Source organism: Manacus vitellinus, unplaced genomic scaffold (assembly GCF_001715985.3).
Source record: "Manacus vitellinus isolate BGI_N305 unplaced genomic scaffold, ASM171598v3 scaffold_1_pilon, whole genome shotgun sequence".
Lineage (NCBI taxonomy): Eukaryota > Metazoa > Chordata > Aves > Passeriformes > Pipridae > Manacus > Manacus vitellinus.
The window spans coordinates 17,929,092-17,956,894 of NW_021939396.1; the positions used below are offsets into that span (position 1 = coordinate 17,929,092).

General features: G+C 38.9%; 1 protein-coding gene and 1 non-coding gene across 3 annotated transcripts in view; one reads left to right on the forward strand and one right to left on the reverse strand.

Moving 5' to 3' along the window:
• OXR1 (oxidation resistance 1) overlaps positions 1 to 16,673 on the reverse strand; it is a 229,544-nt gene extending 212,871 nt beyond the window's left edge. The window contains exon 1 of one of the 2 annotated variants that reach the window (XM_018077529.2): positions 16,607 to 16,673. In XM_018077529.2, the coding sequence (XP_017933018.2) occupies positions 16,607 to 16,623 (17 nt within the window). In that variant the 5' untranslated portion in view covers positions 16,624 to 16,673. The remainder of the gene's footprint in view (positions 1 to 16,606) is intronic. The other variant, XM_018077574.2, reaches the window with a different exon arrangement.
• TRNAL-CAG lies at positions 1,596 to 1,678 on the forward strand. Its single transcript has one exon. It is a non-coding gene; the product is annotated as a tRNA-Leu (tRNA).
• Positions 16,674 to 27,803: the final 11,130 nt, after the last annotated feature.

The following is a 27,803-nucleotide window of genomic DNA, read 5'->3' on the forward strand; positions in this document are numbered from 1 at the left end:
TTGACTGTGTGATGGACAGGCAGTTAGTTAAGTCTGTGCCAAAGCATGTGAGGAATATGTACATCTTTTTAAATATGACATTTTTAGTGAGGTTTCCAGTTCACTTACTAGAGCTCAACTCAGTCAGTATGGCAACTGCATACCAAGTACCACTACATTTTGACCAGTAAGTTAGCCATATCTACAGATTTTTAAGCAACAGCCTGAGTGTTAACTCTTAAGTCAACTGAAGTTCTGGGCCAAAAAATGCTCCTCTTAAAGGAGTACTGTCCAGGACTAGGCTTAGGCAGATTCTTCACCAAGATCACTGTATGGTTGGTATGCACTTAGTTCTGCCTTCCTGTGCAATCCACAAGTCTGGAAGCCAATGGGTAATGTTATCTTCATGACTTAGACTTGATTTAAATTAGGACCTATTTAGTTTTTTCCCCAGCAATTCAAAATTATAGGACACAGTTGTAGAATCACAAAACAATTTAGGTTTGAGGGGACCTTTGGCATTGATCTGCTCTGAAGTCTTGCTCAAAGCAAAGTCAACTTTCAAGATAAGATCTGACTCTGAAGTAAGGACAAGAGAAGGCCTTGTGTAGTCAACTCTTTTGTATCTCCAAGGAAGGACATGGCCAGTAGGTCAAGACAAGTCATTAGTTCCCTCAACTCAGTACCCACGAGACTGCATCAAAGTACAGGGCCCGGCACTTTGGGCTCCCCAGTGCTAGAAAGACATTGTCAAACTGGAGCCAGAAGAATTGGTTTCTCCAAACAGCAGCTATGATTTCCCTCCAATACCAGTACCAAATAAAATCAGTATCAATTTTTGGCCAATCTAGTAGAGACTGTAGCCTTTTTTTGCCAATGGAAAATATTGCTTCTTAAGGTTCTGAGGAATGATTATGTTTTGAGGCCAGAGGGTATACTTGCCATTTCTGATAGTCAGTTTTTGGTTGTCCCATTTCAAAATTTGATTTTTTTTCTGTTAAGTTTACATTCCAAACAGAGACACTGGGTTTTAAATCTGATGCTCTCAAACAAGTACACCTCTTGCCTTTCACATTGGCTTTTACTCCCAAATCCTGACCAAATTGGTATGTTTAGAGCTTCCTGTATGCAGCTTTCATGTGCATAAATTCTTTAGGAAAAAAAATGCAGCAAAAGAACATATATTTTGTTTCAGTGCCACAGTCCCCTTTCAAATATCACAGTGAAAACTCTTACCATGAATAACTAGTACATATCTCAAGAGGATTTTCATAGACATTACAGGAAACAAATCAGCTTTAACCAGTGTCCTTATGCAATATACCACATTTTCATTAATTTCTGTACACCTTCAAATTTCTGCTTCATGGCATATGTAATTTATGTGCGACAGTGCCTGCTTCTTTCTCAACATAATAACACTCAGATTCAGAATGAAACAGCCGCATGTACCAAATTAACATCAGTTATTATAGTTACAATAGAGTCAACACAAAATACATTTTAGTTTGGAATATTTTTTGACACCTGCTGTGTGTAGAAAACAGTACAGTATTGCATCACTGAACATACCTACAAATAGAGAATGACACAGCCACGGGAGCAATACCATGTGAGTCAGGATGGCCGAGCGGTCTAAGGCGCTGCGTTCAGGTCGCAGTCTCCCCTGGAGGCGTGGGTTCGAATCCCACTTCTGACAGCTGTTTTTCTGGAGGCTGCGACTGAGGATTTTGGGATCGTGTACTTCGGAGAAAAGGAGGCTGAGCCGATGCCCTTAATCTCCATAGCCTCCTGAGGAGGGGAGGGGAGGTGCGGATCTCTTCCTCCTGCTATGCAGTGGCAGGACGTGCGGGAATGGTTCAAAGCTGTGCCGGAGGAGGCTCAGGCTGGACACTAGGAAGCATATCTTTACTGATGGGTGGCGAAGCGCGGGAACGGGCTTCCTAGAGAGGCGGTCAATGCCCCAAGCCTGTGAGTGTTTGAGGCATCTGGGCAACGCACTTAACAACTCGCATTCACTTCTTGTCAGCTCTGAATTGTCAGGCAGTTGGACTAGGTGATCACTGCAAGGTCTCTGCCAGCTGAACTATTCTATTCTAAAATTTAAAAACAGAGTCTTAAATTAAAATGGAAGATCTAACTGTTTCAGCCTTAAGCAGGGAGCAGTTCATAATGCAACCCCAAAATCTGGTGGGGTTTCCTCTTCCTCTCCACCACTAGCCCTCCATCCTTCTGCACTAGCTCTGATGCTGGATGCCAGGTTATACTCCTCACTGATGTAGCAAGAACTGTAACTGCCCCAAGCTCGTCTTCTGCTGCTTTAGGGAGTGGGTCCTACCTGCCAGGCAATCACCTGGAGAGTTCTGGTACTTGTTTAAGAGGCAAGAGGAGGGGAGTGAGTAGAGCAGAACATGAGAGGGAGGAGGCAGAACCTCCCTCTCCCTTTTGCTGGAGGTGAGCTGTTATTTTGGCTCCAGGTGTGTTCTATAACTACAGCTTCATATCAAAACTAGCTGCATTTTTCCTTTTTTTTTCTTTCTTTTTCTTTTAACTTGTTCTCCTAAATACCTTGGCTCTTACTTGGTGTTCTTGATTTGTTAAAATCTAAAAGCTTCTCAAAAGCAGATACGAATCAGTAAATGAATTAAATTTTCATGTTACATATTTAGAGTTAAATACACACTAAGTGAAATCCTGGAATACAAAGTATTTGTGAAAAACAAGATCACAACAGTCATAAGAACATTCTTCCCATGAATGAAGTGGAAGATTAGGATTTTTAGTGCCATAAATTGCAAATGTCAAATATCCAGTACCGCAAACACTCAGCAGACACCCGGTAATGATTTCTGAGTACACATAACACTAGATCATTATACATTTGCAGATAAAATAAATGAATTAACGAACTATTCCAGGGGAAAAAACAGATTGAGGTAGTGTTTTAATTATGTGATATTAACACAGACTCTAACAAAGTTAACTAATTCCTTCCATCTGCAAATACTACTAAACATTCCTTGAGTAAAGTTGCTTACCTACACAAAATATTTATCTACCACACCTTGTGTACAGAAGATATGTATCTGTTTTTCTCCAAAACTTTAACCCATGGAGTGGTGTTAACCCATCCATTCTTACTAGGCAAGCAGCACTACAGGCTGTAAACATACACAGGAATGCTTTCACCTCCTGAACTATTAAAACTAAATCAGTATTTAATTCCCTATTCCTGACACCAATTCTACCAGTATTGGAATTCTGAAAGCAGCACATTTGCATGCTATGAACACACAGCAACTCTGGCATGTTTGGATCTGCCAAGCATACAATAAAATCAATAGGCAGCTGCCCAAAGCAGTAATCCTGAACTCTAAGTTGCAGGTTAAAGGGCTGGCTGGTCTTCCTGTGGGATTGATTTTGGATGAAACCTGAAATCAGCATCATCAGGTCTCACCAACACAATTTACAATAGTAGTATATTGTCTATGTTATAGAGGTATCAATCCAATATTAGGGTTAGAAGTAATTTGATTTAAACTAATAGTACAGACCCTTGCTAAAGTTTGTGGAAAAAATGTAACTGAGATAAATATATATATATATATGTGTATATATAGATATACATATAAACCACTGTATGTCACAAGCAAAACAGCAACTTTGAATTCTTGAACTTCCTTAACTTTGTTTCAATTATAATGTTAATACTGAGGTCACATAAATCACAACAGATGTACCTACAGTATTTAAGATGTTTTAAGTATCCTGAAAAACTACTAGTGAGTAAACATTCACTAAAAAATTATGCATTCAAATACCTATTCAGAATTGTAGCTTTTTTTCTACAGTCCCTTACTGACCCTACTTTAATGCCCATTGAGAGGCTTGCATGGGGGGCAGAGAGAGAGAGGCTCCAGGGCTCCAGGCACCATTCAGGATAAGAAAAACCCTAATTTCAGTGGGAGTTCACAAGTACTTCAGTGGTCCTAGGATTTCACCCCCTGATGCAAATCTCCTACGAAACAGCCGCAACATAACAGGATGCACAGAGCTACAGGATAAAAACTCTGCAGCCAAGAGCTCTTCATAGCTTGTAGTTATCAGCATTTCCCTTCTAGTAACCCATTGTAATGGGTGAATAATATATGCAGATGAATTTCATTTGGATTTTCAATATAATTACAAAATAAAACATAACAGTCTGCCAAGCCAATTCTTCCATAATCACAGACCATAATAATGGACAAAACAAAAGAGGGAGAGGAAGGGTCAAATCCAAGGCCATCATAAATAACAAAGACCACAGGATTTCATCAAGAAAGACCACAGGATTTCATCAAGAAATCCCTGTATAAAGTTCAATTCCTTGTTCTCAAGCATATAATTTATCCTGTGTTAAAGGCCTGAACAGAATAAAAAAATCTGTCAAATCCTTTGTTAATATGTTATGTAGGTTACAGTCATTTTTAAAAAAATGCACCAAATTGTGGCAAAACACACATTAATTGATAGTAAGAAGTTCTGTGGAGACAAGTCTCTTCCTATAAATTGGCTTTCAGAAACTTTCACAAGATGAACTGGACATAATCTACAGAGGCATCTGAGGGAAAGAAAAACAATTATTCTTAAAAAAATCTGATATCAGTATGTATGCTTGGTATTTCATAATCACATGCCAATATCTGCACTTTTTCATATACAAGCTGAAGCTATTTAGTGAGGCTAGGTTCAGACTCTTCACATGAATATGTTCAGTTCTTTAGTCAATTTAAAGCCAAAATAATCATATTAGCTAGACAAGATCTTCAGACTTAAATAATTTCCATTATTAAAGGAAGCACATGATTTTTTTTTTTTTTTGAGATTGAAACTGCATACATCTTAGCCATTGCTAGTCACAAGGATGGAGACCAAACTCTCAACATTTGCATATGCTGTGAATATTTCCTGTGAGAAAATGTCACAAGGCGAGAAGTACAGAAAAACAAGGAGCTCGGAAATTTTTTTTGTCTGTGGTATGGTGCATGAGGGAGTGCTTCTGGTAAACAAGATACAGAGAATGGCAAATATTTTCTTTTTCTTTTTTTCTTTTTTTTTTCCTCTCTTTTTTTTTTTTTTTAAGAAAGGGACTATACACTTTTTCAAACGAACATATTTCAAGGTGCCAATGCAAACAGCAGGTAAAAGCCACAGAAAGTTGTTGTGCTTTACCAAAGGCAAAGTTTGCTTTCAGGAAGCCTCTACTAAATACAGCCTTTCAGGTAATAAGGAATAAGGATTCTCCTCTTCCTTGTGGCAGCTGTCACCAAAACTCTACTTGTGAGCAGAGCCCTTAATGACCAGAAGGGGAGATAACAGAGGTAGACCCTGTGTGAAATTCCCCTGAAGGAGTTTCAGGGAAATAGATAATTTTATGAGCAACCTGGGCTTCCACCATTACTGCTGCACTGTCATACATGTGAGGATATTGCCACATAGTATTTATTCCTTCAGATAAAATTTTCTCTAGCAAACAAATGGTTATCAGCAAACCTTCCTCATCCTGGTTTTATGAATATTGCCCATGAACTAAAGGAGAATACAGCATGGCAGAGACCCTCTCATATGCTCATCACAAAGCATAATAGATGCCCAAATCTGATCTGATCACTCAGCATGAGTGACTAAACGACTGAAAAGAATGGAAACTACTTTCAGTATTTCTCTCCTGACACCAATGTCACACATCACTTTGAAAAGAATTAGATGAAGTTCAGACAAGTATATGTTAAGTATGTGGACACTAAGGGAGTTGTGAGATATCTCATTAGTTCTACTACTCATTAGTGGATAGGACAGTATATTTCCAACACCTTGTGGTCTTCAAAGATTCTTTTTTAGACAGAAGTAAAAGGAATAATCAGGACACCATGGCTTACCTGCTCCCTTTGTCATTGAAGTGAGCCAACACTGGCAGTTCAAAGCATGTCTGAATTTGCGTTTATCTTACTGAGAAACAATCCATTACCAGTTGCTAATGATTTTTTTTGCCCTAATGAATCTACCTTGAAAGGAATCTACCTGGAACTCCATGCTGTTCAGAGTTATTAAAACATGAAAGCTAGACTAACTCTGCTGAGGACATTGATGGTTAACTCTGATGTCGATTATATGTCAGCTTTATGAATGGGAATCAATTCAGACAATGCAAGTTGATCATTGTATTAAAGATGATGCACCCAGAAGCTGTTCTCTCAGTGCAGGTGTCCTGGATCTCTACTGGCATAACCCACATTGCAGAGGGGCAGGCCCAAAGGGCAGCTCTGGCATGAGGAAACACGGGTGCTCAGAAAGTAAAAGCCACACATAGCTGTTTCTGATAGCAGAGACACTTGAGACAACACAGGCAAAAAGCTACCTGCTGCAAGCCAAGCTTGCATCTGAATCTCCTACAGACAGACATCATCACAATATGAGGCACCTTGTTATTCTTTCTGCTACTAGTGTTTTTCATAACACATGCAAATTATTGGAAGAAACTATTTATTTGTAGGTATGACTGTCCTGAAGTCTTGTTCCACTTGCAAAAGTCACATTCCCCTTTGAAAGGTAATGCTGTGTTTTTACTGTTAGACAAACCACCACCTGTTTGCTGCTAGAAATAGTCACACTTACCTCAGAGTGGTGATGTCACATTCATGTTTAACTGGAATTAATTTGTTTTCCTGTTCCTTCAGTGCCAGTGCTAGTGCCATGCTCTGACAGCTCCTGCTCTCCCCAACACAGCACAGTGGATGGTCCCCATTGCTGTTGCACAGCTACATAGACACCACACCAAAGCATCCAGGACCTTCAACACCTCCTCAAAGAGGAGGGCCCACAAGCCTTATATCATACAGCAGATAAGAAAACAAAACCTCATGCAAAATCTCAATGTCAGCACTCTCCCTGGGCTGCCCTGCATGGATCACAGGCATAGCTGCATTGCTTTAACCTCCTTTCCTAAATAATCTCTCCTCCATAATTAGACTTACTCCCTATCTGCAGCCTAGCCCAATATCCTCTTAACACACACAAGAACATCCATGCTGGATCAGACCAATGATCAACCTAGCTCAGCATCCTTTGGGATGGTGGCCAAGACCAGCCCTGAGGGAGAAATCAACACAGACAGTGGTAAACACCAGGACAAACAGTAGGACGAAGCTTCACTTCTTCCAGAAATTTGGGGTTCAGAGGCTTCCTACTGTAGAGGTATTTCTTTGTTTCATAGCCTGCAACAAGGTCATTGAGGCTGGGGGGACCTCTGGGGATCCTCCTGCTCACAGCCAGCTCAGCTGATCTCAGGGCCACAATGAGTTGGGCTTTGATTATCAGCCAGGACAGAGACCATAAATTGTTGTGGCAACCTCTTTCAGTGTTTGACCACCTTCACATTAAAAAATGGTTTTTTTTCTGACATTTTCTGAACTTTTTAGCATTCAGATGCTGCTGCAAAAAATTCCAGAGCCTGCCTATGCACTGCCTGAGGAGCCGAGCGCAAGCCTGGTGTATGCAATGTTTCTCACATCTTCCTTCACTCTGCTCAGAACCATTGCTCTACCTTAATGTGAAGTGGTGATCTCAAAAAGGTTTTAAGACCAGTGCATTCATTACTTTTATTGGAGTACTCTGAGATGCATAATTTTTCTGAGTTCTGGATTTTCCCTATGTTGTCTGTAAGGATTCCTGTCTTTGTCAGAGCAGTGGAGGCATCTAGCATTGCTCCATAATACCCAGAGAAATAAGATTATTCTGTTTAAAACTAGTTTCTCATAATAAATGCCAAAATATTTCTCATCTCCTGCACTAAAAGAAGTCAGGCAAAATCCAGTGCTTTGCCAAAAGGTAAATAACCTTCTAATGGCATCTTCAATTCTTGGAACTATTCTCATAAATAGCTTTTTTCCTCGTATTATGCATCTGTTGCATTTATTTCTCCCCTTCCCATGAGACTCCCCATCTGCTGTATACATCTGAAATGGCATCTTGTCAGTGAAGACTAAGACAAAAAAGGCATTGAATATCTCAGCCTTCTCCATACCCCAGGTAACCAGGTCTCCCATTTCCTTATGGAGAGGGCCCACAATTTCCCTAGTCTCCCTTTTGTCACTGATGTACCAACAGAAACATCTCTTGTCACCCTTGATGTCCCTGGTTAGATTTGATTCTACTAGGGCTTTAGTTTTCCTAACTTGACTTCTGATTGCCCAGACAATTTTTCTGTACTTCTCCCAAGCTAACTCTCCTTGTTTCCACACTCTGTAGGCTTCTTTTTTGAGTCTGAATTTGTCCAGGTGTGTCTTGTTCACCCATACATGTCTCCTGACATTTTTGCAAGATTTCCTCTTTGTTGGGATGCAACTCTCCTGAGTTTGGAGGTGATCCTTGAATATCAACCAGTTTTCTTGGGCTCCTTTTCCATCCAGGACTTTATCCTCTGTACTCTACCAAGCAGGGCACCTCAAGAGAGACAAGGTCTGCTTTCCTGAAGTCTAGGGTAGTGAGATTGCTGTGCACCCTGCCTGCTGCCCTAAGGATATTGAACTCCACTGGTCACTGGAGATAAGGCTGCCCTTGAGCTTCACATTCCCCACCAGTCTCTTCTTGTTCATTAGAACAAGGTCCAGCATAGCACCTCTCCTTATTGGCTTCTCTATCACTTGGAGAAGGAATTTATCAGGAATCCATTCCAGGAACCTCCTAGACTGCTGAGTTGCCCCTCCAACAGATAGGGTGGTTGGAGTCCCTCATGAGGGCCAGGGCTTGTAAGAATGGGAGGCTGCCTCTCTCTGTCTATAGAGGGCCCCATCCACTCGGTCTTCCTGCTTGGGTGGTCTATAGTAGACCCCCACTATAATGTCACCTGTCCCTGGCCTCTCTTTAATCCTGACCTATAAGCTGTTGGCTGGCTCCTCATCCATCCCCAAATGAAGTTCCATGCTCTCCAGCTGATCATGGACATAAAGGGTGATGCTCCCTCCTTGTCTCCCCTGCCTATCCTTCCTAAAAAGCCTGTATCCTTCCATTCTGACACTTCAGTCATAGGAGTCTCCATGACATTAGAAAATAAGACCTAGAATTCTGTGTTCAAAAAATAACCTTTTCCATGTTAAGAAACAAAAAAGCTTTGGAGCTTTGGGAATGGGGGAAGGTTCCATCTGATAGTACAGTTCACAGAAGAATATGCATTTAAAGTAAGATGAGTAGATGGAGCTGACTTTGTCATACAGAGGAACAAAAGAGTTCACCATGACAAGGCTCAGGCCACTGGTGTTGTTCTTTCACTGTGGTTATTTAATGCAAAGAGTATCTTAGAGTTATATTAAAGGTGGAAGATCAACCAGGGACAAAGATAAGACTATGTGGTCATCCCTAGCTGCTCATGGAGTTTGTTACAGTTTTGGACTGGCTCTTGAGAAAGCTCCATTTCTTCTGGAAAAAGATTTACTGAATAATAAATCTGATTTCACAGAATATTCTAAATTGGAAGGGACCCACAAGGATCATCATCCAACCCTTACGTGAAAGGCCCATACAGGGATTGAACCCACAACCTTAGTATTATTAGCACCAGGCTTTAACCAACTGAAGGTGGAAGCCATCCTGTATTAAGGCCATAAAAAGATTACAGGGATTAAGGCAAATACAATATGACATAATGAGACCTGTACAAACAAAAGGGTTGGCCCTTTTAACTTCGATGTAGTGCAGATAAAACAATGAATCATATATCAAACATTATGTAAAATATATCATGGACCATATCTAGCGGTAAATGAATTATCCCTGCTCCTCATAACTGCTCTTTTCATAAAGAGCCACCCCTCTAGACAGTCTCAGGAAAACTGAGTGAATTTTCTTTCTGTAACTAAAAGAACAAGGAAATAGAGCTAAAATTCCCATATGATTAGTGCAATTTCAATAGCTAGAATTTTAATACCAGTACCTATAAAATATTTGCTATAAAATTATACTTGTATTAACAATGAATTTTTGGATGTTTATAAGCTTAGAAACTACTACAGAAATGACAAATCAAAAATACTAGCTGTAGGCAAACCAGTTTCCAGTATTCTTCTGATAATTACAATTAGGAAGCTTAATGAAATCCAGCATATCAGATTATTTTCACAACTCCTATACCTCGGATTTGTACTACCATGACATCTTACAACAGTATAGAGCAAATTAATTAGATCTACAGAATAACTTTATAGTCTTCCCTTCAGACTGATTTCTCTTGTCCTTTCTGGCAATATTAAGAAAATATTTTCCAATTAATTGAAAGTCATTTAGTGCTCTCACCAGATTACTCCTCAATGACTCTGGAGTAGATACACTTTCTTTCTCCCAAGTGCCTTTGATTTCTTCTCTGCACGCACAGACATGCACTTAATTAAAACTTTCCATCGAAGTGGCACTATTTAGACACAGAGGGCATACCAAGTTGCTCTTAGGCTTCCTGCCAGAAAGCCAGCAGTGCTGATGCTTTCCTTCATTTACTTTAAAGTGTCAGCAAAACGGGCAATTTATGGCCACATAAATACAGAGCCAACAACCCATGACTGCTATCTGCAGCAATACAGCACACACACAGACGGTTAGTTGGTCCCATTCCCTTGGCCTGATTCATGTTGCTGAATACAGAATCAGAACATGCTTTACCAAACTGTCTTCTGTAACACTGCCATAAAATAAATCAGTATGAGTGTTTAAAAAAAGTGTCAAGAAGCAGCATGAAAAACATCCCATTAGCAAAGCATGGGACTTGAGCAGGTATCCACTATTCGCCATGTTGAAAATTTAACCTGGGGACTTCAGACACAAACAAGCAGGATGCAGACATATCACATTGTGAAATGAGGCTTGGTTTTTATCAGGATATTGGGATTTTTGTTAGGAAATAAAGAACAGGGAGAAAAGCCTTTTGCTCTGATATAGTGGTGTGATTGTGGGCAGGGATTTATAAAAGCATCCCTAAAAAGGGAGACATCTGAGAAATTATGTAATTGCCAGAAGCATTTGAAAAAGTCTGTAGGACACAACTACTCTCATTATGTGGTACCAGCTCTGCCTTGGAAGGCTTCAGAGATGTATCTGACAAGCAACCCCTGAGAGAAAATGTATTTCTGACCACCAGTGTAGCTATTCTTACATGTGAAAGATGCAGCAGAGGCTGGATAATGCCACTGAGCTCTGTTAGGTGCTGATTGTCATACATGTGCTTTTCACACTGAAGTTAGAATTAAACTAGATAGGTTTCAAATTGAGAGTAGGTTTCACATGTGGCAGCACTGATAATTCTCTAATCTACAGATGTCATTTTCTAAAAATGAGAGAAATCTTATCTTTTTACAGCCTGAATTGACCAGGAGCAGTTCTGCTAAGACTAGAAACATACCACCAACTGGAGATATCTGCAGGGCACTGAGGCCCAAGCTCAGCATGAAATCTGAGCATGAGGAAAAATTCATCTGTGTCTGGGAAATTTTTTCATGCTTTCCTGTGCAAGAAGAAATGACTGAACTGCAGCATGAGTACCTTCAACTGACTTCATCATTCAGCAAGACTGACCTTCAGTTTATACCCTGGCATATTTTTCTTCCAAATGCATTTTTTAAAAAGCAAAATAAAACATTTTCCTCATCCTGCATACTCTTGGTAAAGAGCATTATCTGAAAATGTGACATCATGACTTCTAGTATAAAAGCAAAAGAATTTCACTGGCTTTGGAAATGCCAGCATTTTGCCCTTCAGCGGGAACTTGAACAGGGTGTACATCCCTGTACACTGTAAAGCCCAGCCATGTACACAATATATTTTAAGGGTCTTATTCAGAAACTCTGCACCTCCTGAATCTTCTAAAGCATAAGAGAACTGGTACCATGACAAGAAAGGTATCTGCTCTTTTGCTCATACATTAATTACTTGAGATCAACCGTAGAAATAAATAAACAATTTGCATTCTAATGCAAAGAAAACAAACAAACAAACAAACAAACAAAAATCCAGTCACTAAATGTTAGGTCCTCTTTGTAATTTCAAGTGCCAGCAACTTTTGAAGAAGGAACTTGTGGTATTAAAGGTTATAACTGAGGTGCAAGTGTAATTCTATAATTAAATAATCTGCAGGCAATAATCAGACACTTTTACAGAAACTCCAAGATATAGTAAATAAACACATCAGGATAATTAAATAATTCTGAGTATTAGACCAACAGCATAAAGTTGGTGTAGAAATGGACATGACTTTCTCTAACAAAATGTACATGCCAAGTTGGCTGATTAGCTCATGTAAATGTCTTTAAGAAGCCCAAGACAAGCCCTTCACAAGAGCCTTATTGTGAAATAAACTTCTGTAAAAATAAAATTGAGAAGACATTAATTAGTTAAGAACAAATTAAACAAATTTCTTTTATCTTTTCATTTCTAAAAATATACATTATATCCAGACATTAATTCACATTTTCTAATTAAGGATGCGACTGCTTAGAGTAAATTTTTAAAAGCTCTTCACCATTGCTTAAAAATTTTGTGACTTTATTTGTATGTATAGGAAGCTGAATTTTTATTAGAGGAACTGGTAAATGAAAAATATGTATTTTCTATCTTTTGTTATATACACAACCATTTTATTGGAGCTTTAAGCTCCAGCATATGAACACTGATTGGGCTTTTTACATTGTATTGGATCGAGCTGAGATGCAGCTCATTTTCTTCACAGCAGCCCATATGGTGATGTGTTTTGGATTTGTGATTAAGAAACTGTTGATAACACATCAGTGTTTTAGCTATTGCTTACACAGTGTCAAGTCCTTCTCTGTCTCCCACTCTGTCCCCCTGTCTGTGTTTACGACACATTCTGTTGCCTTATATACATCTGTATTCTAGACTGTGTCTGTTCTGGTTGAACAAGAACCTAAGTCCCACAGCCTCCTTATCACTTTGTATTAGTCAGCCTCCAGACCCCTAAGCAGTAAAACAGTGCAAGACATTAGAAGTTCATATTTAGGAAAAGGAAGTAAGCTTAAAGAGAGTCCACATAAGTAGATATTATTTTGCAGTTCGCTACCGTAACAAAGTTCAGCAGTAAGAAAGTTAATTCCACAACAGAGCAGAAGACATAAAGCATGTTACAGCTTCATTTAAATAGTGTCACTTCCAATTAAAAAGCAAAAGAAAGGGCACAGTGAACACCATGTGAACACCATGAGAATTTAGGTCAAATAATAATTTGGCCAGATAATTATTTTTGTACACTTAAAAATCCCAAAGGAAAAAAATTTGGCACATGTTCTTAGCGCTCAGTAATGGACAGAGCTTTGTGGGCATCCACTGGTCATGCTTTAAAACCTGGCAGAGGTATCAGAACAAACACAGCAATGGTCCAGGACTAATGCCAATTAAAAACATGAAATTTAGAAACCATGTGTAAACATAGCCTCTCTGCAACTAAGGGAAAAGAAGAAACTAGGCTTATATTATCTTGAAAACACTACAGTCTGTTCATATCAGGAGCTTACAAATGAACACTATTTTCTTAACTTAATAAGTAGTCAATAACTGTCAGTTTAAATGAGCTATACAACATGAGTTTTCTAAACTGCAGAACATAGATAATCACAAGTAAGAGTACCCTTGAACATCATAACAGTGGTAGGTAGACAGTGAGACAGAGTTTACTGCAGATCCTGAAGATGTGCTAATATGGAGCCTATCTGTGCTGGGAATCTTCTACACATGAAGATGGTTCTCATAAAACAAACATCCCTTCTCTAAAGCCCTTTAAATACTTTTCCTTTCCTTACCAAGCAGTTGCTTGGTATCAGCAACTGCTCTTGAAAGAACAGAAATAAGTATACAATATGAATAATACAACACATCAGGAACTCACTGGTATATGTACTGATTATTCAATGATGGTGTCTATTGTAGATTAGATTAATTAGAGAAAAATTAGCATGATAGTGAAACAGATGAGAGCAGAATACAATATAAAACAGAGAAACCACAACAGTTTAGTATTTAAAAGCATGGGATTGGCACTCAAATGAAACTGAAATTAAGAGGAATTCCCCTCTTTGTTAGCAATGTCAGTTCACATTAACAACACAGTTTCTTACAAAGCAGATGAGAAATATCTGCCTCATACAAAGTTTCTCATAGCTTTTCTGGTTGGACGGGCACTCTTATCAGCCCATTCAAAAGGGATTATCCACTAAAAATAACAAATAAACAAAATAAATGCAAAATTAAGAGAAAGGTATAAATGAAAAAGCAGCTTGGATACTGTATACCAGGAAACTTTCAAAGATCTGGTGACAGGAGATAACTCAGCTTTTGAGCTAGAGTTTTGCAATTTCATTAGAAGTTTTGTGGAGATTATAATTAGTAATGTATTATTAGAACTAATTAAAATTAATTTTTCAAGGAAATAAACCTTAAGTCATCTTTTCCTGTTCTTAATTATATTTCCAAAATAATACAGTATTTCTTTTTAGGAAGAGAATTAACATATCAAACTAAGATTCAAAAACTCTCAACAGTTTTAGGCAGTCTGTCTGTAGAAGTTTATAAAATTTAAAAATGATCAATAGAACCTCAAGACTTTCTTGTTCACAACTAATAGTTCTCTATGAAATTTAAATTTAAAATGCACTGCAATTGTTAGAACAAAACACCTGACAAGTACTTAATCACTGCCTAACTAAAACATGGTACCAATCTCAAGAATACTTGATGTAATTTCCCAGTCTACACATAGAAGGCTACTATTATGGAAGACCACTGTGACTCTTTCCCTCCAGGAAGCAGAACATCCTTTATGTATTGCAAGTGATTAATAACAGTCTGCATAAAGTGAGAAATAGCAGAACACAGTACAGTGAAGACACAAAGAAATTCTGTTCCTCAAATGTGCCTTTTTTTCTTAAAACCTTGTTTGCAGATATGGGAGAAAATTTCTTATGGTCTGTAATAATCCTTATTGGGAATTTTAATTTGCATATTACTCAAGATTAAAATCTGTGAGGAAAAAGATAAAGAAAGACATTTCAAGCCTAGCAATGATACACAATTCTTCATTTTGCCATTGCTTTATAATGCTAAGAAAAGACAAAGACATGATCCTAACAGTTAAAAAAATTGTTAGATCAGCCCATAAGGAGTTCATAGGGGTTATACTAAACTGTGGCAAAAATAACTAATCCACATGAATATAATGTATTATAATAATTTATTTCACAAAATGTCTTTGATTTACTGGAGTGTTAATATTCTGCAGAGGCAACTAATTAAAAGCAGGAATCCTCAAATGGGAAGTTTGCAATTCCATTACTGTACCCTCAGCAACAGTTATCTCAAACTCATCATACTGACAAAACAACAGATTCTGTCTTTATCTAAAAATACAACTCAAGTTTCCTTTTCTTGAAAAAAAAATCCTAAAAATGTGCTGCATTTGTATCTTGTATACAAGTTGAACTTGTGGCCATGTGAGGCAGCCACACCCACAGCTGCAGGACCCAGTGGACAGGATAGCCCCTGGTAGCACCCTGACTCTGACAGGACTGCAGCTCATCCTGAAGCCTCGTGCAACCAGTGCAGGAGCCGATGCTTCAGAAAACCAAGGTGCTTTTTCTTATCATTTGCCTGCCCTGACTCCTGCAGGCATACAGGATGCTGTTTCATATGTTCTACCTAATGGCCAGCTAGCCTCCCCTCTTCACAACAATTCAGAAGAGGCGAGGTACTCCTCCAGGTACCAGATTAAAGGTGCTCTGCCACTGCACCGGGCAAAGGTTTCACTCGGCTGCCCTGCAACTAGGGCAGAAGCATTGAAGTCCTTGACTAGTTTGTACTAAAAACCTAAAAGCACAAAAATCAGGGAGTTCACATAGGACAGGAATGGTCTATAGTATCTTTGTTATACAGAGAAATCACACCCCCCTGCAGAAGGCCCCTGGGTGCAGTAGCTGGTATCTGGCAAGGTGCCTCAGTGTGCTGGGGGCTTGTGCAGCTGCAGGAACTGTGGGGGAAGCAGGGCCATACCGTTTATGACAGATACAGGAGACCTGATGTTTATGAAGAGCATTCAAAGACGCAGGAAGTAGACACCATGAACTCAAAACTGTTGATTTTTTGAGACATTTGGGGTAGTATGACATTGAATCATGCAGAGTAAGAGGTGAAAGTTACCTTATATTCAGTACAGATTCCCTAAAATGACAGAAAAGAACCTTACTTATACTGGTGCTTTTTTTTTCCTGGTGTTATTTTCTACACCCAGAAAGCTGGAGGGATGCCCTCCAGTACTAGCACAGTGTCCTCTTTGGCATTCTTGCTGTGACCCATAATGCCTTGAGGAAGCTATTTGCATTTGTGCTACTTGGCCTGTATGCCATATACCTGTCAATTAAAGTAGACCAGAGCTGTACAGCAAAGAAAACCCAATTAGTATAATAAAAAGAGTAATATATATAGATGATGTGTTTTGTATAACAACATATTTAGAAAATGTAACATTTTTAGTTTAGAGTCACAGCAGTCATACCTTTTTTTTTTTTTTTAGATGAAAAGCATAACAAAAACGGTGGAAACTGACCTCTTAGTGCCAAACATGGTGGTGCGGGCTTGTTTCACATTTATGAATGCACTGCTCTGCACAGGCTGTTTATATTGACCTGGATGAGAAGAAAGAGAGATTTTTAGATCAAGAAACTCAGGACCTTGATTTTAATATCCTGAACAACAAGTACATTAGTAAACATCTTCCAGTGAGAATTCAGAGAATACTTAGCAATTTTATAGAAATAAAAAAGTTAGCAAAACTGTGTAAAGATTAACAAACAAAAGATAAGAGTTAAAAAACCTAAGACTGAATCCTACTGCTGGGGCTTAAACCTGATGTTGCTAGAGCAGTTGCTCAACAAAAGCTAGGCATAATGCTATGTGATAGTGCAGGATCTAAAAGTCCTTGACTTTTACAATTAAATTCATGTGCATGAGTTAAATGCATGTGTCTTAAAGCAACTAAACAGGTCTTCCTGAATTGCCAGGCTGAACACAGCTATATAAATTTATATCTTAATTGCGTTTTGGTGCTTAATTTGTTGAATGACTAGCTTAGTAAATTAAGTCATTTTTCCAGAAAGAAAATATTAATATCAATATGAAACTTCCTGATGTGGGCCTACTAAGTACTAACCTCGGGAAACGTTATTATTTCAACAAAAAGAAATTCCATTTTTTATATAAATATAAAAATATAAAAATATTATAGAATAATAGAATAATTAGGTCAGGAGGAACTGCCTAGTCCAGCCCACAGCTCAAAGTAAGTATAATTAGATCAGGTTACTCAGAAATATGTCCACTTGAGTCTTGAACATGTTCACAGCCTCTTTCAGAAACCAGTTCCAGTACTTCACCACCTTCACAGTAAAAATATTTTCCTAATACCTAATCAGAATTTTCTATGTTACAGCTTGGATCCACTGCCTCTTATCATATCACTGTGTACCTCTGAGAAAAATCTAGATTGATTTCCTCTGTGTCCTCCACTCAAGTACTCACTGACAGCACTAAGATGGTCTCTTGGCCATCTTTTCTGAGCCTGAGTTGATCCAGTTCTCTCAGCCTTGTGTCATATGCCCTTTGCTACAGTCTCTTGACTACCTTGTTTGGGCTCTGTAAGTCAACACCCTTCCTGTTCTGGGGAGCCCAAAACTGGACATGGTACTCCACAGTCAGCCTCACAAATACCAAGTAGAGGGGAAGGATTTTTTCCTGACCTGCTGGCTACACTTTTGCCCATGAAGTTGAGGGAAGCAGGTGACTTTCTTTGCTGTAAGGGCATGCCTCTGACTCACATGCAAACTGCTGTTCACTAGGCCCTTCAGATCCCTTTTTGCACCACTGCTTCCCAGGCACTTGGTCCCCAACCATCGTTTTACACAAGGTTATTCCACCCCATGGGCAAGAACTTGCATATGCTTCTGCTGAATTTCGTGAGGTTCCTGTCAGCTCGTTTCTTTGGCCTGCCCAGGTCCCCCTGCCCCACATCAGGCCAACAGTAGCCTCCCTCCATGTGCCCTCCGAGCCAAGGCCTCCAAAATGCAAAGGACAGTAGCAGCAGCTGGTGGCAAGGGAGATACCCTGTGGGGTGTTGAGACCATCACTGCACACCCTCCACACCACCCCAGGCAACTTTAAGCAGAGAAGCTTGTATTGCTGTGCCAATGGCTGTGAGGAGGCTGACACTGCTGCTCCCCATGAGCTTGGCCCTCCCACAGGAGGATTCAGCCATTGCCAGCTGCAGCCAGAAGCAGCTCCCAGCAGAACTGGAAGCAGAGACTAAAAATGCTGCACAAACTGGGAAGAGCAACTATGACGACAGCCCAGGCAGTGCTCTGGGTGCTCTGCATGCTCCCAGCACCACAAATCAAGTCCCTTTTGCAAGCCTGTTCACAGCACTCTGGTCCTTCCCTGCCTAAGGAGCAGCTAAGTATCAACCAGAAAAGTGCAGGCAGGCAGCAGCCCCTCCAGCTTCTCCCACCACGTCCCTTCCCACAAGACTGCAGCGGCTTCCGTTTTTGGTTCACTCCCCTTATGAATGTCAGTTCATACTCCCACTGCCCCCACAAAATGTAATATTGATGCTAATGAAACATTTCTGCCCTAATCTCAAATGTTCAATTTAAAGCAAAAATATATAGCTTACAAATTCAAACATTCTATCCCAGTTTTGTTGATTTTTAAATGTAAATGTGCTATCTAAATACAAATGTTTTGTTCACCGGGAACAAGCTGTGATTACATGATCTTGACTGACGGGCAGATTTTTGTCTATAAATTCCCTCCTAAATTCGTAAGATGCTCAAGGGGACTTCACATCTCCATGTCAGATCATATCAAATGACACAAGATAAAATGTCTTGTTACTTGCAGGCGAGGAAGTGATATTTTCACAGCACTATATTTCATTATGGGTTTGGGCAATGACATTTTTGTCTCAATTTAACAGCTGCTCTTAAAGCACTTTCTTTTCTGTTTTGTGTAGGGTTTTTTTGGTTTCAGTGTGTCTCCTTAACTTGTACAGCTGCAAAGACTCAAAGGGAACCTCCCTCTTCCTTTCCATGCCCTCTTGTTCCAGAATCACAGCCTTGCAGCTGGGCAAGCAGCACAAATATCATCAGCCTGAAGTACATTTTCCTTCCCATGTAATTATTCTCCCTGCCACTCAGTAACATCAGTCCCTCTACTTTGCGAGCATAACAAATGCATGCTTCAAGTTAGCTGTCTTGATTGGGAATTTCTAAAGGCTTTAAGTAAGCCAAGTGTCCACTACAATTGAAAATCAATGGATTTGGGGCATACACATTCCCTGCGTGTCTAAGCTATGCCTACACTGTCAGATATGCAGCTCGGAGATGGAACATGGATGAGATTAAAGACTGCAACTCAACCTCTGCCCTAATGCACACTAAGTATCTTAAGCCATTCAGACAGCTGATTATACAATGTGGAGCATAAATGGGTACGTGAGTCAGGCATTCCTTTTCTTTTAGAAATAGCAAGGTTTTCAGAATTTTCATAACTATTTAGGTTGTGGCCTGGAATCCCAGCTCCCGTATTTGAAAATTACACAATCACTTATGGTCACAAAAGCATTAGTGGAACTTGGACACTGAAAATTTTAATCCCAGTTTATTCAATCAACTGATGATCGTCTCCATTTCCACTCAAAAGCACCATTCACAAGCATCTAAAATTAGTAGGTATTATGTTTTTATGTTAGGTATATTAGTAGGTAGTATGGTTTTATGTTTGTAAGAACTCTGAATGGCTTTAGTGCTTCCTATCTCTTCTTGGATATAAATAATAATTTTAGGGATGACATAAGGTACTGCAGTTTCTCAGAAAACAGGACAACAGGTAAAAAATTGATGAGTAGTTGAAGCAACCTCCCTTGAAGGTGACTGGTGCAGAAATAGGAAGAGCAAGGCATTGGATACAGAGTCAGAGAATCACAGATTAATTTAGGTTGGAAAAAACCTTTAAGATCAAGTTCAACCATTAACCCCACACTGCTACTGATCTCAGCAGAAACTTTGCTGGCATTATCACCTTCCATTCCCTCTAGGCACAACTATATTCTTTCAGGGAAAAAAAAAAGACTGATACAGTCAACAAATATATTAAATGAGACATTAATTTGGACTTTGGACCTTTTTTCCTTTGTATAGAGTTTTTGGTGTTGCATAAAAATGTTTCCCATAGCATTTCATTGGCTTAGCAAAGGCAGCTGTGTCAGCTGCTGCCTTTCAGCTGAACCCACTGCCTCTCCGATAGAAGGTACTGTCCTCAGGACAAAGTGGCATAACAGCCTGGGAGAACCATCCTTACTTTCTTGCAAACAGTTGCATTACACTGCTAAGAAAGGTTGATTAAGTAGAAAGGGTCATTTTGCAGTGAAGCAGATGCGACAAAGCATCTATCTGCTTGCAGACTAAGTTCTGAAAGCTACAACTTCCAAAGTGAAATTAGAAGCAATAGCGATTTCTAAAATGATATCTTAAAGATGTCATTAAAACTGGCACAAAAACTCAGAGAACATTTTCATTTGCACCAGATATACTTAAGCATAAATAACTGAGATTCACACTGACTGCTCAAACCCATGCAAATCTGAGCACAAGTATCAAGAATAAAAATATTTTCTCTTAACTATAACTTTATTATAGTGAAAAGTATGGCAAAAAATGTTCATACAGAATTGCAAAATAAGATATTTATCAATGACCTGCAGGAAGCAACGGAATGCAGTGTCATCCAGTTTGCAGATGGGACCATATTAGGGAGACCAGTTGATATGCTTAAGGGCACCCAGGGAGGGTTGGACAGGTTGGAGACACAAGCTGACAGGGACCTTATGAAATTCAGCATGGACAGACAGATGCAAAGTCCTGTACTTAGGAAGGGAAAAACACTTGCAATGGCACAGGCTGGGCACTGCCTGGCTGGAAGGGCAGCAAGTTGAGCATGAGTCGGCAGAGTGTCCTGGCACAGAGACAGTGAACAGCATTCCAGACTTTATTAGCAGGAGCATGGTCAGCAGACAGAGAGAAGGGATCATACTGCTTTATTGAAAAATCATCAAACTCTTCCTGAAATACTGCACCCAGTTCTGCAGCCTGCCCTCGATGCAAGGACACCAATGAACTGGAGAGAGTTCAGTTGAGCACTGACCATATTGCCCAGAGAGGTTGTGCAGCATTGCCCATTGGAATTTCTTAAACCCCATCTAAATAAAGCTCTGAACAACCAGGACTGATCTCACGGTTGACCATGGTCTGAGCAGGAGGATGGACTAGAGTCCTTCTGAGGTCCCCTCCAACTCGAGTTATCCCAAGATCTTATAAGTCTATGTATAAAGAAGTTAAAAAATGGAAGGGGATGTGAAATGATGGTTGAAGCTGGGGTAATTAAAATATAATGCTGGTATAACAACAGGATAAAAGATTATTTTCTGCTTTAAGGAAACACCAAGAAGAAAACACTAAAATTTCTGTTCTGAAAGGTTACAAAAACAGTTACATTAAGTTCCTCTCAGAAGAGGTAGATTCAGTATATTTATAGATGAGGACCAAGAGCAGCAAACAGGAACTACATATATCCAACTGTAAACCTGACTTAGTTGAATTTAAAAATCCAGGAGGTGGCAATAAGCAGATGAGAAAAAATCTGAAAACTGAAACACTACTATGCCCAGTAAGCCTTGAAAATTAAGAGCAGAGCATAATAATGTCCATAGGCAATGGGAAATACTGAATCACAATACAACAACAGAAGCCAAAGATTATGAGAATTTTTACCTCTGAAATTAAAAGATGTGTATGTAGAATTTTACCAGTTCAAAAGAAACAACCTAAAAAATGGAAAGCACATGACTTCAGTGCTCATATCACTGGGGACACCTGGAATATGTAAAAAGTTTATTAGCAGCATCACTGTTTCAAAGATTTCTTTTCGCAGAAGAAAACAAGTGAAGAAATAAAGTGTAAAATTAGAAAGGAGAGAGAGAACTCTAGTTCAGTACTTAGGCAACTAAAAACAAACATGGCCATGCTTACATAAGATACAGTATGATGAAGTGACAGTGAGAGCTAATGGGAATGAAACAATTTTTGCACTTCAGGAAATCTTTGATATACTGCCACATTAAAGAAAATATGTGCTAACTTTTGATGTGTCATGCTTGCAGTAAAATGTAAAGGAGAAATCTAAGAGAGACTCAGCAGTCACTTAATTCAGACTATCTCTGGAAAAAGACTACTGTGAAACAAATCACCAGACAAGTAAAGCATGAAGTTAACTAGAAATATTCTTAATTCTGTCCTTGCTGCAAAGCAATCACTCAGTTGAAACAAAATTTCTCCATTTACCAAAATAAGTCACTGCTGTACTTCACTAATCATAATAACTTAAAAAAACCAACAAAACCAACACATTACTAGTAATGTAAAAGAATCTAAGACTCTTAAATATTATTCCAACTTCACAAGTGTGTCGTGAAGTGCCCATGCAATCTTTAACAAATATATTGTTCTAAATTCTTCATACTTACATCCCAAAGGCCTCTGTATTGACATGCCCCTCCAAAAGATTGCAATTCCCTGTTCTCAGCTAGATCACCCACTAAACCAAACTACCTTTATGTAGCTAACCTGTACTTTCGTATATTTGAGTAATTCTACTGAATGCCATCAGAGAGAAAAACATGTAATCTTGGTATTCAGTGTGTCTCAGTGCTATAGCATACCTTATTGAAATACCATACCTTATTAAAAGTTATCGTGATTAAAAGTGATTTGCTGAAGCTTAGGAAAAAAAACTTCTGATAAACTTCTCAACACTCTTTGAGATATCAAAAGTTAAAAAAAAAAAACAACTCAGAAGAAAAGGATAAGATCACCTACAGCAGAACATGTTTGGTAAGTAGGTCAGTGCTTTTCTTCTGCCCTCTGACTTGAAAACAGTGGCCTTCTCCTGTAGATGTCTGTCCTCTTCCATACTTGGGGAACTGCAGAAGCTATTTTAATTTAATGGTCTGAACTACACAGAGAAAAGGAGCTGAGTGATACACGGATACACAGAAACAGAGAAAGCAGGAAAATGTCACCTGAATTTTTAATTTACACAGCACTGTAAAAAAACTTAAGGCACAGAGCAATGTGAGATGGTTTTACAGCAAGTAGTCCTTTGCAGTATAATAGGATACTGATGTAGGATCACAATATCTTCCCAAAAGCTGTGCTTCAAAAAACTCAAGCTATGTCTAGTTAAGGGGATCATACAGGATTAACCAGAAGAAATGTAATGGCCTGTGGATACAGTGAGATTGATTACCTCTGGCCTTAAGCTCTATCAAACTCTGCCTCAGATCACTTATTTCAGCTTTTTTAGTATATTGTGCAACTATGCCAAAATTAGAAGAAATAATTTCTCCAAACCTTTATGAAACAAAAATTACATTTATCATCTATATAGTTGAGCTTGATTTTTTTTTGGTTTGTTTTGTTTAATTACCCTAACTCTTGAAGGAAGTACACTTTACAATTCAAATAAGCAATTAAAGGTTTAGTTTGGCAGCTCTTGGAGCTAACTAATTAGTGAATTCTTAAGAAAATAAATGATAAAGAAAAATAAAAGAGCTGAAAATGTAGTTACTAATCTAAAGACTGATTTATCTGAAATGTAAATGAAATCCTTAACAGCAATTCTTATGCAGTGAAATAAGCCTGACTGCCACCTGTTGTTGATCAAAGGTCAGTTCAGTATCAAGTTTAATAAACAATTTATTTTACTAATGCAAATCATGAGGGCAGCCAACATTATGGTCATTCAGAAGTATTAACTTTTTATTTTTTCATTAATTTTTTTTTCTGATATCTGAAGGGAAAGGATTTTAGAAATATAGAAGTTAACTTCATATATTTGATTATGATGATTATTTCGTCTATCAGCAGACTTTTACAGCAACCACATAGTTGCTAAAGATTTGATACTATTATCTGTTATGATTACATTTGCAATCCTGTTAATTTAATCTTCTTACACTTCTAGTTTTTTCTTTACAAATTAATTACATTATTATTGCTGTATGCTTTTCATTTGAATCATACAGTTTCCATGACAGATGTTTTCTTATTCCAAAACGAGGTTAAATATTTCTGGTTTTAAAACAACAACAAAGAATTATGAATTTGCCTCCTCATCCCAGTGACAGCTCACGTGACCTCCACTGATAATTCTTCTCTCATCCCTTGTTTTTAAAGCCTCATCTTTTATTCTTTAAAATAATATCACAATGCCTCAAAATATACTTGGTTTTCATTTTCTTTCTTTTGCTTCTTTTCCTTTCCTACATTTTAAAATACCATATATGTATCTTCTGGTGTCATAACTAAGTGTAGCTTCTGCCACAGAATCCACATAGTATATTCAGTGCAGAGATGTAGCTGTGCTTTATCGCTCATTCCCTGTTAGATCATCCACTTCTGCCTGTAGGCAATTCAAGACAAACCCTAACTATTGCAATAGGAGAGAAAAAATTTCCTCTCATGCTCTCTGTGAGCATGCTAAAGAAATGTATTGATTTTTAAACGAGACAGAAAAAAACAAACAACCATTTGCCTGGGGTATTTTGCCCTCCTTCACCTTTGCCGCAGCACACTCAGCTTCTTTTCCTATGGTTTCAGGATAAAGGGACATTCCTTTACATCCCTTAGATCACCTTAAAATCTAAGTTCTTTGGAAACCTAACATGGGGGAAAAAAAGTGCTAAAAATTGCTTGTCCTTCTCTAGGTACAATTGCTGGACTATCAATAATTTATTATTAATTAAGCAGTGGATGTGCCTATGAACAGAGAACAGCATGCATACAGAGAAGACTCAGAGAGAGTAGCCAGGACTGATCAGGTTTTCATTATTTTTCTTTGTTTACAAAGATTTATAAAGCCTGATGAAGTTTCTACCATTCCTCCATACTTCCCAGGCTCAACTTCACTCCTGGCTTCCATCTCCCCTCTCAAGCAGCATAGAAGGATGAGGAATAGAGGTTGGGGTCACCCCATAATGCTTTGTCTCCACCACTCCTGCTCCAGCATGGGGTTCCTCCCACAGGATCCAGGCCTTCATGAACTGCTCCAACATGGATCCTTCCCATGGGCTGCAGTTCTTCCAGAACTGCTTCAATGTGGGTCCTTTCCATGGGGTGCAGTCCTTCAGGAATGGACTGCTTCAGCACGAATCCCCTGCAGGTCACAGGTCCTGCCAGAAGACCTTCTCCAGCATGGTTTCCTCTCCATGGGCTCTCTATGGGCTGCAGCCTCCTTCAGAACTCACGCATCTGCTGTGGCATGGGCTGCTCCACTGGCTGCAGGGTCGATATCTGCTCCATCGTGGTTCCCCATGCACCGAAGGAGGACAATTTGCTTCCCTCTGGTCTTCTCCACAGCCTGCAAGGAATCTCTGCTCTCACCTGGACCACCTCCTCCCCCACCTTCTTCACTGATTTTAGTGTCTGCAGAGTTGTTCCTTTCTCTCTCTTTTTTCACCTCTCACTCCTCTCCCACAGCTGCCGCACAGCTTTGTTTACCCTTTCTTGTTATATTGTTATATGTGGTGCCCCACCACATCACTGATGGGCTCAGCTTTGAGCAGCAGCGGGTCCACCTTGGAACATCTGGAACTAGCTCTGTGAGCCACTGGGATGGCTCCTGATGTCTTCTCAGAGAACTCACCCCTGCAGCTTCCCCACTATCAAATCTTCGCCGTATAAACCCAGTCCTATTTCCATCTGATTACAAGACAGTCTGAGATACTGCGAATCAGATTTCTATATATCATTTGTTAATGCTGCAGACAAAATACAACAGTTATATAATTTACAGCAGCAGAGGGACGACTGCAGGGATCGTAATTCATTCCACATAAATAAAGATGTAGAGATAAAACAATTCCTGGGAGCAAAGCTGATGAATTGCTCTCTTTCCTGTACACTTTTGCACTATTACCAAATGTAGTGGTACTGTATTTCGCAAGCTTTGTATTTTTTAACAGATAAAAGCCATCTCTCCTCAGAATAAAATAATGGCAGCTAAACGTGATCAATAGTACAGAACAGAAAAATACAGACCCGAGTCTCTAGTCAGCCAGACAAAGGTAGAAACCTTTGGAGGATGGAGAAATAGAGATGAGCTTTGGCTGTAGTTATCTGACCTAATTCAAACATGAGTAGAGTGAGTACAACTTGGACAGATAAAGCCAAATATGTCAAGCACGAGTTTATTAGCTATCATCATAAAAAAAGGCATAACAGGGGTTTTTTTGTACCTGATTACAGATGCTAGACACAGCAACAGTAGCAGATTCATCCTAAGAATATATGAACTCTGTTTTTCAAATTTTGACTTTTAATCTAATGCTATGATAATGGCTTTTACTTTAACTACAGCTCCAGTGATAATTTATATCTAAATTAAAGAGGTCACTTAACTGTACAGAATGATGTAAAACAGTGATTTCAATATATCTATTTCGTATTGAAGAGGCACTCAAGCACTTTCACTTAATATAGCCTGTGTTATTCAAAAGGAAAAAAATAAAAAGAGTGACATTTATTCAATACAATGTGAAGTATATTTGTGCTTAGTCATTAGCTGGTTGATGACTATATCTCAAGATATGATGATGCAGATTTTCCTAACTGTATTAAAAAAGCTCTTCTCAGTTCACTTACTAAAAGTCTCCCCTAATCAGCTGTCAAGTCTATCTATTTACTCCTGTGTTATCAACAGCAAAATATTCCTTTCATTCATAATCACTGTGGAGGTCCCACTGCCATTCATTTAATGACATTAATGGTTTTTGTCCTCTCTTTTGAAAGCCACAAATACAGAAATTACAATATACAATATTTACAGTACCTTATTTTCCTTTCACAATTTATATATATATCCATTTTTGCTCCTTTCTACTTCTGCTCCTTTTCAAGAAGAAAGCTGACTATATATACTGTGAAGTTCTCAGCTGGAATTGGATCCAAGAGTACTGCTGCCTATAGACTGTGCCACTCTCAAAGCAAAATTTTGGGCCAGATCTGTAAGAATTAGTGAATAGGTTTTTTAGATCAAAAGTTATACTTCCAATTTGGTAAATAACTAAAGTATTCCAAATCTTGGCACTATGCAGCTTTCACCCCACCAAGCACAACAGTAGCTAAGGTGTATTTGTCATAACAGAAAAGGCTCATACATGACTGTGGCCCCTCAAGGTGGTTCTTCATTACTTTCTCTCCCCCACTCCTATTCTGAAGAATCCTGGTTGCAGCCAGTTCCAACTTTCCACTCCTAAAGATGCACAGACCAAGTCCTGCTATTTTTCTTCCCAAGCAGAAATTAAAAAATTAACTTTCACAGAAGACACCATTAGAGGACACATTTTTGTTTTACAAAGTCAGTAAAAACTAAAGAGAAAAAGAGAGGATTACCCCAAAACTCAAATCAGACAAAGAAATGCTCAGCTATGTTAAGGCTCTGTTTGGCAGACAGGTGGAACAAAGAATCAATGGGTCACAGGGGGGTCAGAAATTTAGTGAATATAGAAGAGAGCTAAAGAGACTACTTATTTTTTAATCTTTCCTCAAAGCAAAATATGATGCATTTAAGCCATTTCTAATATATACTGGCCTAACTATAACCTGTTCTTAAAAACCTCAAAGGACTGAGATTGTATA